Genomic DNA, 13,462 nt, shown 5'->3' with positions numbered 1-13,462 from the left:
CAAAGGACTTCATCAGAGGGAAAAAGTGGAAGGTCTTTGACTGGCCAAGTCAATCACCAGACTTTAACCCAAAAGAGCATGCATTTTACCGACTGAACAGGAGGCTGAAGGGAGAAACCGGCACAAGCAAACAAGAACCGCAAGAGGCTGCAGTAAAGGCCTGGGAAAGAATTTCAAATGAAGAATGCGACAGTCTGGTGAAGTCAATGGGTGGCAGGCTTGATGCAGTTATTGCAAGTAAGGGTTACGCCACCAAATCGTGAATGTTATTCACTTGAAGTTCATTCAATCATGTCTGTTCCAATACTTTTGCTCACTCGAAAAGTGGGTGGCTTCGAACAAAAGGTGCTCTGTCCTGAGTTGGTGAACACATCTCGATCTAAATAGCATGACATGAAAGCTGGAATTGTGAACTGTTGCCTCATTTTCATCTTTTGATGAAAAAAAAACAAATCTCTTCAGGATGCAACAAAAAAAAAAAAGGAATTGTCCTTGCCGTTCCAATACTTTTGGAGGGGACTGTATTTTCATTCAGGTGTCTTGTGCAAGTTTCCTGTCTTGAACAGTAGTAACGCTATATCTCCACATTCACTGAGAGAAAATATTCATGCCATAACTGACTTTTGGTGTGAATTGTGAAGAGGGTTGGAACAATCTCAGCTACTTTTAACGATGCAATGCGAAAAATTGAGCGAGTTTTCTGCTGCACTTACGACGTCATAATGAGGGTTTGAAATTTGGAGTCACTCTTTGATGAAATGTCTCACGCAAGGAGAAAGATTGAATTGCAACTTTCAATACATTTATGTCATGTCACGATGGCAGTACATGGAAGAATATATTGACCTGGAGTATTTGACTTTGCAGTCGGTGGAGCATGACAAGTCGTCGCACTTTGAGATGCGCTGTCCATGGTTCTCAAACATATTTAAAGGGCGGCTCTAAATTATTATTATTATTTTTTTTGGTTGTTGTCAGAATTAAATATGAATATATTTATCTACGGGTTTAGAAGTATGTCCATTAGAATTGCTGCAATCGTGAGATTTCTTCTTCTCATTGTTGTAATTGGACCTACTATAGTCTTCTACATGAAGGGATGATTTTGGGGGGGAAACTACGGCAACTTGTTGCTGTTGCTCCTGTTCTTTATTATTGTTGTTGTTACCGAGTTTCGTGGATTGAATTGATACTGTCCTTCACTGCAGATAGTGTGAGATGTTGGCTGTAGTTGACCCAAACGTCCACTAGAGGACAGCGTGGACCGTGGCATCGGAGCAGCCTCGTCCACGGCGCGGGGCTCCTCCCAAATGCGCGTGATGTTTGTCGTCAGTGGAACAAAGAAGCTCAGACGGCGAAAGCGACCGATGCGACGGGGATCGCTACGCGGACTTTGTTTGGCTTTTTCCTTCACCTTCGGTGGGAAATCTTTTTGCAGCATTTCTCGCTCGTGTCTGGAATGACGCGTGCGGCGGGCAGATGGAGCTCTGTGCGGATGTATTTGCTCTTCGTGCTGCTGGAGTGTTACTGGGAAGCCGTGTGCGGCCAGCTCTCTTACTCCGTGGCGGAGGAGGTGAATGTGGGGACCGTCGTGGGAAATATCGCCAAGGATTTGAGTCTCAACGTGCGGGATTTGGAGTCCCGCATGTTGCAGATCGTTGCGGGAACCGAGAGGAAATATTTCGAGGTCAACCTCAAGACCGGTGTCCTCTACGTGAATGAGAGGATCGATCGAGAGGAGCTGTGCAGAAAACAAGCCAAGTGTTCACTCGGTGTAGAAGCCATGATGAGTAATCCGTTAAGATTATACCGTATTGAAATGACAATATTAGATGGAAATGACAATTATCCAGTATTTTCTCACCATGCACAGGTGCTAAACATTAGTGAAACTACAGCAATAGGATCGAAATTTCCTCTGCACGCAGCTCATGACGCTGACGTCGGTAAAAATTCTGTCAATTCATACAAGCTGAGCCATAATGAACATTTCTCTGTTGAGGCGCACAAAGGAGAAAGTGTGACGCCAGAATTAGTGCTGCAGAAGCCTTTGGACCGAGAAAAACAGGCCGTGATCACACTCACGTTGACTGCAATTGATGGAGGAACGCCAGCAAAATCGGGCACGATGACCGTTGTTGTCAATGTGTTAGATATTAATGATAATGCTCCTGTATTCAATCAAAATCTGTACAAAGCTAGTGTACATGAGAACATTGAGATTGGCACATCCATAATAACGGTAAATGCAACTGATTTAGATGCGGGAGAAAATGGAATTGTTTTCTATTCTTTCAGTGCAGGAGGACGAGTGGAAGAAACAAATATGTTTTTTATTGATGAAAAAAGTGGAACAGTAAGAAGTAAGGAAAATATTGACTTTGAACAAACAAATGCATTTGAACTGCGAATACAAGCCAGTGATGGCGGCTCATCTCCGTTAACCTCTCATGCCAAATTGCTGATCGAGGTTTTCGATGTCAATGACAATGCCCCTGAAATTTCAGTGACATCTTTGATGGACACAGTGAAAGAAGACGCAACAATTGGCACTGCCATTGCAATTGTGTCGGTGCTGGACAAAGATGGAGGAAAAAATGGTTTGGTGCACTGTAATATGAAGAATAATGCGCCTTTTAAACTGGAGTCCAATTACAAGAACTCCTTTTCCTTGGTCGTCGGCGGTCCTCTCGACAGAGAGAGCGTATCTGCGTACGACGTCAGCATCATTGCAAGTGACGAAGGCGCTCCGCCTCTGTCCAGCACAAGCGTTATTCGCGTGCACGTCTCAGACGTGAACGACAACAAGCCTCGCTTCTCGGAGCCCCTCGTGAATGTTTTACATCAAAGAAAATAGTCCACCGGGAGCGGTAATACATCAAGTGACTGCAGTCGATGACGACGTCCATCAAAACGGGCGCCTGACTTACTCGTTGCTGCAAAGCGCCACCGACTCGATTCCGATAACGACGATGATAAACATCGACTCGGAGAGCGGCGAGATCGTCACTTTGCAGTCGTTCGACTACGAGGCGCTCAAGACGTTCGAGTTCAAAGTCCAGGCCGCGGACCGCGGCGTTCCTCCGCTGAGCGGCGAGGCGAGCGTCAACGTCTTCATCCTGGACGAGAACGACAACAGTCCCGGCGTCCTGCCGCCCTATTCCGAGCACGGCTCGGCCAACGGCGAGAGCGTCCCCTTTTCTGCCGAAGCGGGATACTTCGTGGCGAAGATCAGGGCCGTCGACGCAGACTCGGGATACAACGCGCTGCTCTCCTATCGCCTGTCCGAGCCCAAAGGCGGCGACGACGGGCTCTTCCGGATCGGAAGCGGCACCGGGGAGATTCGGACCAAGAGGAGAATGAGTGACGATGACCTGAAAAGTCACCCCTTGGTGGTGTTGGTGTGTGATCACGGAGAAGCCTCCCTGTCAGCTACTGTGTCTATTGACGTGCTGGTGCTGGAAAGCGCAGCCGACGTCCGCGCTCGTTCAGACACGTGCCCGGAAAGGAGGAGAGCTTCTCCCGTTTCCACTTGTATCTGCTCATCGCCATCGCCGGCCGTGTCGCTCGTCTTTCTGCTCGGCCTGCTGGCTTTCGCGGCCTTCAAATGCCGCGGACGGACAGGACGGCGCCCCGACGATCGGCGCCCGCCCCGACGGGAAGCCGGTCTTACTCCAAAGCCACTCAGCAGTATGACGTGTGTTTGGGCTCGGACACGCTCAAGAGCGACCTTGGTTGCTCTTCCCCTCGGCCTTTCCGCCGGGGGAAGCGGAAACTGATCAGCATTCACGGAGGGGACACCTTCGGCAGGACTCAGACTTGGCCTCATAGCGAGAAGGTAGGAAAATTCCATTAACTCGAACGCTCTTTGTCATGCGATTCGCACAGTAATTAAAAGTAGAATGTTTTGCCGCGTGATTGTCCCACTTGTACGATTCGATTCTAGCTCTGTAGAAACCTTTTCAAGATTGTAAAATAAAAATGAAAGATGTGGATTAGGTTAGGTCCTTCAAATATACATAAAAGAGATCAATGGGATGAATTTATAATACAATTAACTTCTAATGACTTCATGAGCAATGAACTAATACAGATCAGGCATGCAGTTATTTTATTATTCGAAAATTATTATTGTTATTGTTCGCACACAGATTCCAAGTTCGGGATCTCGTGTGGAATGGAGTTTGGAACTTGCATAGTTTTAGCTCACAAGGGTCCTTGCTCTTTGACGAGCAGGAGGTGCGGCGAGAAGGATGAAGAGGACCGCAGGAGCTCAGGGATTTGTGTATCATTTGTGAAAGCATGTGTGACGTCATGGGCAGCCCTAAATATGATATTTATTCACATGAATATTCATGTGATTTTTAACTAGGAATATGTGACAGAGCGGCGATGATGTGTTCAATGGGGTCATTTACGCGAAGTTTGATTGTTTCGAAGCCTTAAGTTGCCTTTGGACAACTCCAGCATCAACTATAACAGCATTGTGTGACGGTACTCTGTTGCCAAATTGCAGATGAAATCGAGTATAAAGTGCTGCTATCTGAGCATCAAGTGGAGTTGTTTGCTCAAAGCTCTGCTTTAAAATGAGGTTTAAAACTAACTCTTGAGACGCTCTCCGTGGTCCTGAAACGCATGCGTGCTCAAGTGCTGTCCATCGTTCTGATTTATTTCAACCCACTTCCCTAAAATACTGTGGGGTACCAGTAAATGAAGAGGAAGACACAAGCATGGGGGCGTAGTAGACAACTGATACGGAAAAATATATATTATAAGCCTAGATATTATTCTGAATTGCAAAAGGCTAAACTGGGTTGCCGGCTCGCGTGTGTTTCCATTCCTCATATTATTTCCACATCTCCATTTGACTTCAAACTGCATTTCCCCATCACGGTCACAAGATGTCGCCGGAGACCGTGCTACAGAATTGCGTCTGCCGTGCAGAAACTCCTCCGACGTCGAAAACGTCACGAACGGGGAGTGTTCAGCGTCGACTCAACCCAGTTAAGAATCAGACGAGCCACGCGAAGCGAACGGGAGCGGCAAGCAATCCGTCAAAGGATATACATTTGTATTTTTGTTCATTGCCTGTGGATATTGACCAAAGGAAAACGGAATTGGTGTTGTCGAGTTGAGCAGGAATGGCTTCTCCGGGCCAGTGGCGAACCGTCGGGGGCCTTTTTTTCACTCTGCTTTGTCTGTGCGGCCGGACCGCGGCTCAGATATCCTACTCCATCTCGGAGGAGGTAGACAAAGGGACCGCGGTGGGAAATCTCGCCAAGGATTTCAACCTCAGCGTGCAGCAACTCCAAGCCGCGGGGCTGCACGTCAACTCCGCGTACAAAAAGCGATATTTCGACGTTGATCTGCAATCTGGAATCTTGGTCGTCAGCGAGAGAATAGACAGGGAGGAGCTGTGTCCGAACGTGTTGAGATGTTCTTTAAATATCGAAGCCGCGTTGAGTCGTCCTCGCAGGCTTCACCAAATCGAGGTTGTGATTCGTGACGTTAATGACAACGCTCCGGTTTTCAGTCAAGAAACTGCAACGATAGATTTGTATGAAAATTATTTTCTCGGGGAAAGGCATCCACTTCCACTCGCACATGACGCAGACGCGGGCGCCAACTCAGTGAAAACGTATCAATTAAAGCCGAATGAATACTTTGTCTTGGATGCGCAAAGCAACGGCGAAAGTGCATCTGCTGAGTTACTGCTGCACAAAGCATTAGACAGAGAAAAGCAGCCAGTCGTCGACCTCACGCTTCTTGCCATTGATGGAGGAAAACCTCCGAAATCAGGCACCATCCAAATCCTCATCAATGTCCTCGATGTCAACGACAACTCTCCTTTGTTCAGCAAATCTCTCTACAAGGTCCGAGTTGTTGAAAATGCAGACATCGGCACGCAGTTGTTAAGGCTTTCTGCTAGCGATTTAGACGATGGCGTTAACGGGCAACTGACGTACTCGTTTGCGGAAAGAGGGCGTTTTAACCCCGATCACGTGTTTGCCTTGGATGAAAATACAGGCGAAATCAGTGTCAAAGGTGATATTGATTATGAGGACACTCAAGCCTATGAGATTGGCGTTCAAGTGCGGGACAAAGGCGTTCCTCCTCGCTTGGCGCACAGCAAAGTCTTAGTGGAGGTCATTGACGTCAATGACAACGCGCCGGAAATCACCGTGTCGTCTCTCATGAGTCCTGTGAAAGAGGACGCCGAGATAGGCGCTGCCGTTGCCATGGTGAGGATTACCGATAAGGATGGGGGGCAAAATGGCCAAACAAAGTGCCTCATTGTTGGATCTGTGCCATTCCTATTAAAGTTGAACTATAAAAATTACTACTCACTGTTGGTTGCCGGGCCTCTTGACAGAGAGCGAACATCCCGGCATCTCGTCACACTCGCCGCGACTGACGAAGGAAAGCCGGCTCGGTCCACGACACGAGTCATCGACATTCAAGTTTCGGACGTCAATGACAATCCGCCTCACTTCGCCGAGCGTGAAATTAATATTTACGTGAAGGAGAATAGTCCGGTTGGAACGACGATTTACACTTTGACGACGACGGACGCCGATTCGGTTGAAAACGGAAAAAGCATCTTATCGTTTGATTGACAGTTCTTTTAAAACGACACAAACGGCTTCATTGATAAACATCGACTCGGAGAGCGGCGACATCGTCACTTTGCAGTCGTTCGACTACGAGACGCTCAAGACGTTCGAGTTCAAAGTCCAGGCCGCGGACCGCGGCGTTCCTCCGCTGAGCGGCGAGGCGAGCGTCAACGTCTTCATCCTGGACGAGAACGACAACAGTCCCGGCGTCCTGCCGCCCTATTCCGAGCACGGCTCGGCCAACGGCGAGAGCGTCCCCTTTTCTGCCGAAGCGGGATACTTCGTGGCGAAGATCAGGGCCGTCGACGCAGACTCGGGATACAACGCGCTGCTCTCCTATCGCCTGTCCGAGCCCAAAGGCGGCGACGACGGGCTCTTCCGGATCGGAAGCGGCACCGGGGAGATTCGGACCAAGAGGAGAATGAGTGACGATGACCTGAAAAGTCACCCCTTGGTGGTGTTGGTGTGTGATCACGGAGAAGCCTCCCTGTCAGCTACTGTGTCTATTGACGTGCTGGTGCTGGAAAGCGCAGCCGACGTCCGCGCTCCGTTCAGACACGTGCCCGGAAAGGAGGAGAGCTTCTCCCGTTTCCACTTGTATCTGCTCATCGCCATCGCGGCCGTGTCGCTCGTCTTTCTGCTCGGCCTGCTGGCTTTCGCGGCCTTCAAATGCCGCGGACGGACGGACGGCGCCCCGACGATCGGCGCCCGCCCCGACGGGAGCCGGTCTTACTCCAAAGCCACTCAGCAGTATGACGTGTGTTTGGGCTCGGACACGCTCAAGAGCGACCTGGTGCTCTTCCCCTCGCCCTTTCCGCCGGGGGAAGCGGAACTCATCAGCATTCACGGCGGGGACACCTTCGGCAGGACTCAGACTTTGCCTCATACCGAGAAGGTAGGCTTTACATTTATACAGTTGTTAATAGATATATACAGTTATACTGTGTATTGAAACGGTGGACCTGCAAAGTTTCAAATGCCAGGTTATTACGAGACTTTTCTCAGATTTGACCAAAGACTGAAAAGCTACGCGTGGTTTATTTTGTTCAAGTCACAAAGAATTTGTAGCTTGACGAAGTGTCGTGAGAGCTTTTTTCTTTTCTTTTCTTCAATTTGGTCAATTCCAGCATTGGTAGGAAAGACGACAAATATCTGCAATAGAAATGAAAAGCATTGGTTTGCCATCTGCTCACGTGCACAAAGTGGGAACTCCATCAGATGATTTAAAATGTCAAAGAAACTCTTTCTTCATCACGATTTGGTACTCGACGCTTTGTTTTGTGATTTCTCCGGTAGCGCAGTTGTTGACGTGGCTGACTTGTATCGTATAAATTATGGATCACTTATTATGTTCCCAACATGCTGGTGTCGCACTCTCCGTGCAAGCGGAAGTCGTCAAAAATATATTTATCGAAAGCCTGTGCACAATATTCACGTTTGCATGGCGTGACTGACTCGCTGATATTTTTATACCGTGTAAATAATTCACAGTTTTGTTGATAAATGATATTCTCTGATCGCCGTCGGCTGTGGGATGGACAGTATATTTTTCATCGGCAGATATTCATTTCCAAATATAAGATTTCTAAGAATCTTCATCACAATTCGAGGCATTTTTCAGTGGAATCATCCAAAGTTCGACCTCATTGGTCATATGTAAGAAGGACCACGCATAATGGTACTTTGAACATAATATATAGCAATGGTCATAAACCTCAACAAATACCGTGTACATGTTGTTTTGATTTCCTTTTTGTTTAGTTTTATTGTCTCGTGTTTTCACTGCGCGGTCGTTCAGAAAAGTGTTCGACGCGTTAATGCTTTAACAGTCGTCGACCACACGATGTCGCACTGAGACCACAAATGAGGCCGACGCGTCATCGCTCCTCACTGGCGGATGTAAAACTTGTCATCGGCTGCGGCTTCGACACGCAGTCACTCGGTTGTATGCGGCGAGAAGGACAAGCGCGTTTGCCTCCAGCTGGAGATTCGGGTTGTTGCCGGAGATGCAAGCGTCGGATGCGCTTCACTAGCCGGATTGTTGTTTATTGTGCAACGATGAGGGCGGAGGAGTATTTGTGGATTCCCGTCGTCGTTGTGCTTCTCCTTTGTCGTGCATCTGCTTCGCAATTCTCTTACTCCGTTTCCGAGGAGATGAACAAAGGCGCGGTGGTGGGGAATATCGCCAAGGATTTGAACCTCGATTTGCAGGAGCTGCACAACCGAGACCTGCGTATTGTGTCAAGTTACAGTAAGAAATACATTGACGCAGATCTTGGGACGGGGAACCTCTTTGTTCACGACAAAATAGACCGGGAGGAGCTTTGTCCCAACGCGGCGCAATGCTTTGTGAGAATGCAGGCGGTGCTGAGCAACCCGATGAGCGTGCACCGCATTGACGTCAATGTTTTAGATGTCAACGACAACTCGCCGACGTTTGAGGAACAATTGCACACCTTAAAGATATCTGAGAACGTAGCACCCGGAGAGAGATATTTCCTCCCAGAAGCAGAGGATTCGGACACGGGAAGCAATTTAGTCAAGACGTATGAATTGAGTCCAAATGAGCATTTTACGCTGGATGTGCAGAGTGCTGGAAAACACGGCGTGTCTGCAGAGCTGGTGCTGCGCAAATCTTTAGATCGAGAGAAAGAGCCTGTTCATGAGCTCACGCTCACCGCTGTCGATGGAGGAAAACCGGCTAAATCGGGCACGTTACAAATCAAAGTCGTGGTCATGGATGTGAACGACAACACGCCCGTTTTCAGCAAGTCGCTTTACAAAGTGCGTGTGAGTGAAAACGCTGCACTGGGATCATTTGTGATCAAATTAAACGCAACGGATATCGACGAAGGCACGAACGGCAAGATCACGTATTCTTTCATTCAACGAGGCAACAATGACCCGTCAAACGTTTTCAATCTCAATTGGGAAACGGGAGAAATCACCGTGAAAGGTGCTTTGGATTACGAGGAGACTCCTGCTTATGAAGTCAGGATCCAAGCAATGGATCGAGGCGCCGTTCCTCGTAGCGCGCATGCTAAACTCCTCATCGAGATAATTGATGTGAACGACAATGCCCCCGAAATCACGGTGACGTCGCTGATGACGCCGGTCAAGGAAAACGCAGAATCGGGGACAATCGTCGCTTTGGTTACCGTGAGCGATAAGGATGCTGGGAACAACGGTGTAGCCAACTGTCAGGTGGGCGGATCTGTTCCCTTTAAGTTCAATTCCAACTACAACAATGATTATTCTTTAGTAGTTGACGGAGCACTAGACAGAGAAAACGCCTCCCTGTATAATGTGTCCATCATAGCCACTGATGATGGAAGTCCACCTCTGTCCACGAGAAGAATAATTACCGTTCACGTTTCTGACGTTAATGACAATGCGCCTCGATTTAGGGAACCTGTCATGAATGTGTATGTCAAAGAAAATAGTCCAATAGGATATTCTCTTTGCTCCATAAAAGCAGCTGACCCGGATTTGGGCCAAAATGCTCAATTGTCATACACACTGTTAGATAGTCATCCCAGGAATATTCCAATTTCATCACTTCTCAACATCGACTCGGAGAGCGGCGACATCGTCACTTTGCAGTCGTTCGACTACGAGACGCTCAAGACGTTCGAGTTCAAAGTCCAGGCCGCGGACCGCGGCGTTCCTCCGCTCAGCGCCGAGGTGAGCGTCACCGTTTTTATCCTGGACGAGAACGACAACAGTCCCGGCATTCTGCCGCCCTATTCCGAGCACGGCTCGGCCAACGGCGAGAGCGTCCCCTTTTCTGCCGAAGCGGGATACTTCGTGGCGAAGATCAGGGCCGTCGACGCAGACTCGGGATACAACGCGCTGCTCTCCTATCGCCTGTCCGAGCCCAAAGGCGGCGACGACGGGCTCTTCCGGATCGGAAGCGGCACCGGGGAGATTCGGACCAAGAGGAGAATGAGTGACGATGACCTGAAAAGTCACCCCTTGGTGGTGTTGGTGTGTGATCACGGAGAAGCCTCCCTGTCAGCTACTGTGTCTATTGACGTGCTGGTGCTGGAAAGCGCAGCCGACGTCCGCGCTCCGTTCAGACACGTGCCCGGAAAGGAGGAGAGCTTCTCCCGTTTCCACTTGTATCTGCTCATCGCCATCGCGGCCGTGTCGCTCGTCTTTCTGCTCGGCCTGCTGGCTTTCGCGGCCCTCAAATGCCGCGGACGGACGGACGGCGCCCCGACGATCGGCGCCCGCCCCGACGGGAGCCGGTCTTACTCCAAAGCCACTCAGCAGTATGACGTGTGTTTGGGCTCGGACACGCTCAAGAGCGACTTGGTGCTCTTCCCCTCGGCCTTTCCGCCGGGGGAAGCGGAACTCATCAGCATTCACGGCGGGGACACCTTCGGCAGGACTCAGACTTTGCCTCATACCGAGAAGGTAGGCTGGCAATTTGTATATTTTGTTCCGTATACGCGACTGCCTCTAGTCTGACAGTTAATAGCGACATATAAACTATAAACAAGTAACAACACAGTTGCTGATATCAAACTTCCCCAGTAGTTGTGACAACATTTTGCTCGTCTCAAACATGTCTAAGCACAAGAATCATGCTTACAATCGTCAAATAATCATAATCTATCACAGATGGAGGATCCAATTTGATTTTCCTCTGCATTTTGCACTCACGCTGTAGACTGCTGTAAGCTTGCTATAAACCGGCTGGTGTCGGTTTCACACGAAGGCCTTGTGTGTTCCCTGTAATGTTGGCGCGACTCTGGTCGTCTCTGTGGTCCTGAATTTCCATTCTTTGCTTTACATAAGCACTCATTTTCTACTTGGCGGTGGGAAACAGCAACTCAAATGTCACTGTCCGTGGTGCCGGACTTGCTGTTGGTACACTTTTGCGACTTCTTCATCTCATGTATCAGATTGGGAATCGATCCATCAATTTCGTATCTACCGCTGGGCGGTCCCGTTCAGAGCGGCGGGGAGCTGGAGCCGATGCCAGTTTACGACAGGCGAACGGCGGACTGCCCCATTGACTGGGCATCGGTCGATCGCAGTCACACCGTCACTGAGTGGGAACTGAAACCACACCGGCTGAAGTCAGGGGAGGGAAGATTTACAGGAGCGTCAAACTCATTTTTGTCACGGGTCGGTACGGTTTCCCCCCAGAGGGCCGTTGTGGCTGTGGAACCATGAAATAAACGTTTAACCGCCTCATTCTGCGTTACATATACACAACAAACTGATGGATCAGTGGTTCTGAAATCAGAACGAAGTCAGGGATAATAGTTGGTTCAACTTTTTATTCACGTTACTGTAAAAAGGTGGTTGGTAACCAAAGAATGCTTGCATTTTATCAACGGATGTATTTATGACACATGGGAATTTGACTTTTTGGCACAGGTTTTCACAAGAATCAGAAAAGTTGCCGCAAATGATTTGCTCATGCGGCCCACATAAAACGATGCGGTGGGCCGGATGTGGCCCCCGGGCCTTGGGTTTGACACTGACAATTTACACCATCGGTAATTCCAAATTAAGTGTGATAATTATGATTATACGTTGCAGTCGTAGTAGCAGTAAGAGTAACGTCAGAATTGATACGTTTGTTTGTTTTGTTTGGTGTCAACAACATGGGAAGAAGTTAGTTTTAAGTTTATAAACAGTCGTTTTTTGGGGGTTCTGAATATGTTATTCATGAAAGTGGAAGATGATATTCAATATTTCCTCGTGTTATCAGCTGTCAGGGTTAAAAAACCCGATTTTGAAAGTTTATGTCGTTGTTTTGACGTCATTCTGTCACGTGTGACTGTAAAGAGAGACTCACCACCTGAAATTGACCACACGGGGTCGCACGAGACCGTAGATATGAAGGAGCGTATTCGACGGCCCCTCAGTAGTTTTACTCCGCCCTGCCTGGGGAGAAAGAAATCGTCACGAGCCGATCGTCGATGCGCAGAAGGCGCACAGAGACGCACGGAAACCTCGCGACAGCAACGCTGCATTGGGCGGAATTATCTCCATGTGGATAAATGAGAACGGAATTCCGCTCACTTCTCGCCGCATTGACGATGAGGACGCGTCAACAAAGACGGGATTTTTGGATGTTCTTTGCTTTGCTTGTGTGTGTTTCCGGCTCGCCCGCGACGCAACTGTCCTTCTCCATGAACGAGGAGGCGAACAAAGGCTTCGTGCTGGGGAACATCGCCAAGGATTTCAACCTCAACGTGCACGAGCTGCACACCAGAGGTCTGCGTGTGGTCTCCAGCTACAGCAAAGAGTATTTCAACGTGAATTTACAAAGCGGCAACCTATTTGTGAACGAAAGAGTCGACAGGGAGGAGCTTTGTCCGAATGTGGTCAAATGCGCGTTGAGGATACAGGCTGTGTTAAACAATCCGATGACGGCGCATCGTATTGAGATCCATATTTTGGATATCAACGATAATGCGCCTGCTTTTGTCGAAAATGCGTACACTTTGGACATCTCGGAATCAGCTTTGCCGGGAGAGCGGCATTTCCTCCCGGTGGCTGTGGACGCAGACGTTGGCAGCAACTCGGTGAGGAGCTATAAACTGAGCAATAATGAACATTTTACACTGGACGTGCAGGGCGGAGGAGACCACGACGTGTCTGCTGAATTGGTGCTGCAAAAACCTTTAGACCGAGAGAAACAATCACTCATCACCCTCACGCTCACTGCCCTCGATGGGGGGAAACCTCCAAAATCTGGCTCGTTGCAAATTCTGGTAAATGTGCGCGATGTCAATGACAACGTGCCCACGTTTAGCAAGTCGCTGTATAAAGCGCGCCTGAGGGAAGATGCCGCACAGGGCTCACACGTGATCAAATTAAACGCA

At 48.9% G+C, this 13,462-nt stretch overlaps 3 protein-coding genes and 1 pseudogene across 3 annotated transcripts in view; all 4 read left to right on the top strand.

Annotated features, from left to right (window-relative positions):
- Positions 1–1,268: 1,268 nt before the first annotated feature.
- LOC133407523 (protocadherin alpha-4-like) lies at positions 1,269–4,585 on the top strand (annotated as a pseudogene).
- Positions 4,586–4,809: 224 nt separating this feature from the next.
- Positions 4,810–7,576, top strand: LOC133407517 (protocadherin alpha-8-like). Its single transcript, XM_061685505.1, is given in 2 exon segments — positions 4,810–6,593; positions 6,595–7,576. Coding segments are annotated over 2 exon segments (2,424 nt in total). The 5' UTR covers positions 4,810–5,141; the 3' UTR covers positions 7,567–7,576.
- A 901-nt stretch (positions 7,577–8,477) lies between these two features.
- LOC133407509 (protocadherin alpha-C2-like) lies at positions 8,478–12,305 on the top strand. The gene has a single exon (XM_061685499.1). It carries the CDS (start codon positions 8,478–8,480, stop codon positions 11,085–11,087), a length of 2,610 nt encoding a protein of 869 aa, XP_061541483.1. The 3' UTR covers positions 11,088–12,305.
- Positions 12,306–12,366: 61 nt separating this feature from the next.
- The window catches only part of LOC133408140 (protocadherin gamma-C3-like), a 2,547-nt gene continuing 1,451 nt past the window's right edge, over positions 12,367–13,462 (top strand). The window contains exon 1 of the mRNA XM_061686647.1: positions 12,367–13,444. Within this exon, the coding sequence (XP_061542631.1) occupies positions 12,635–13,444 (810 nt within the window). The 5' untranslated portion in view covers positions 12,367–12,634. The remainder of the gene's footprint in view (positions 13,445–13,462) is intronic.

This window comes from Phycodurus eques, chromosome 9 (assembly GCF_024500275.1).
Source record: "Phycodurus eques isolate BA_2022a chromosome 9, UOR_Pequ_1.1, whole genome shotgun sequence".
Taxonomy (NCBI): domain Eukaryota; kingdom Metazoa; phylum Chordata; class Actinopteri; order Syngnathiformes; family Syngnathidae; genus Phycodurus; species Phycodurus eques.
The sequence above is the reverse complement of the archived record's forward strand: the minus strand, read 5'-3'. Positions and strand labels throughout refer to the sequence as shown.

Excerpts from the sequence above, each read along its gene's own strand:
- LOC133407509 (XM_061685499.1), top strand. The coding sequence starts at position 8,478 with ATGAGGCCGACGCGTCATCGCTCCTCACTGGCGGATGTAAAACTTGTC.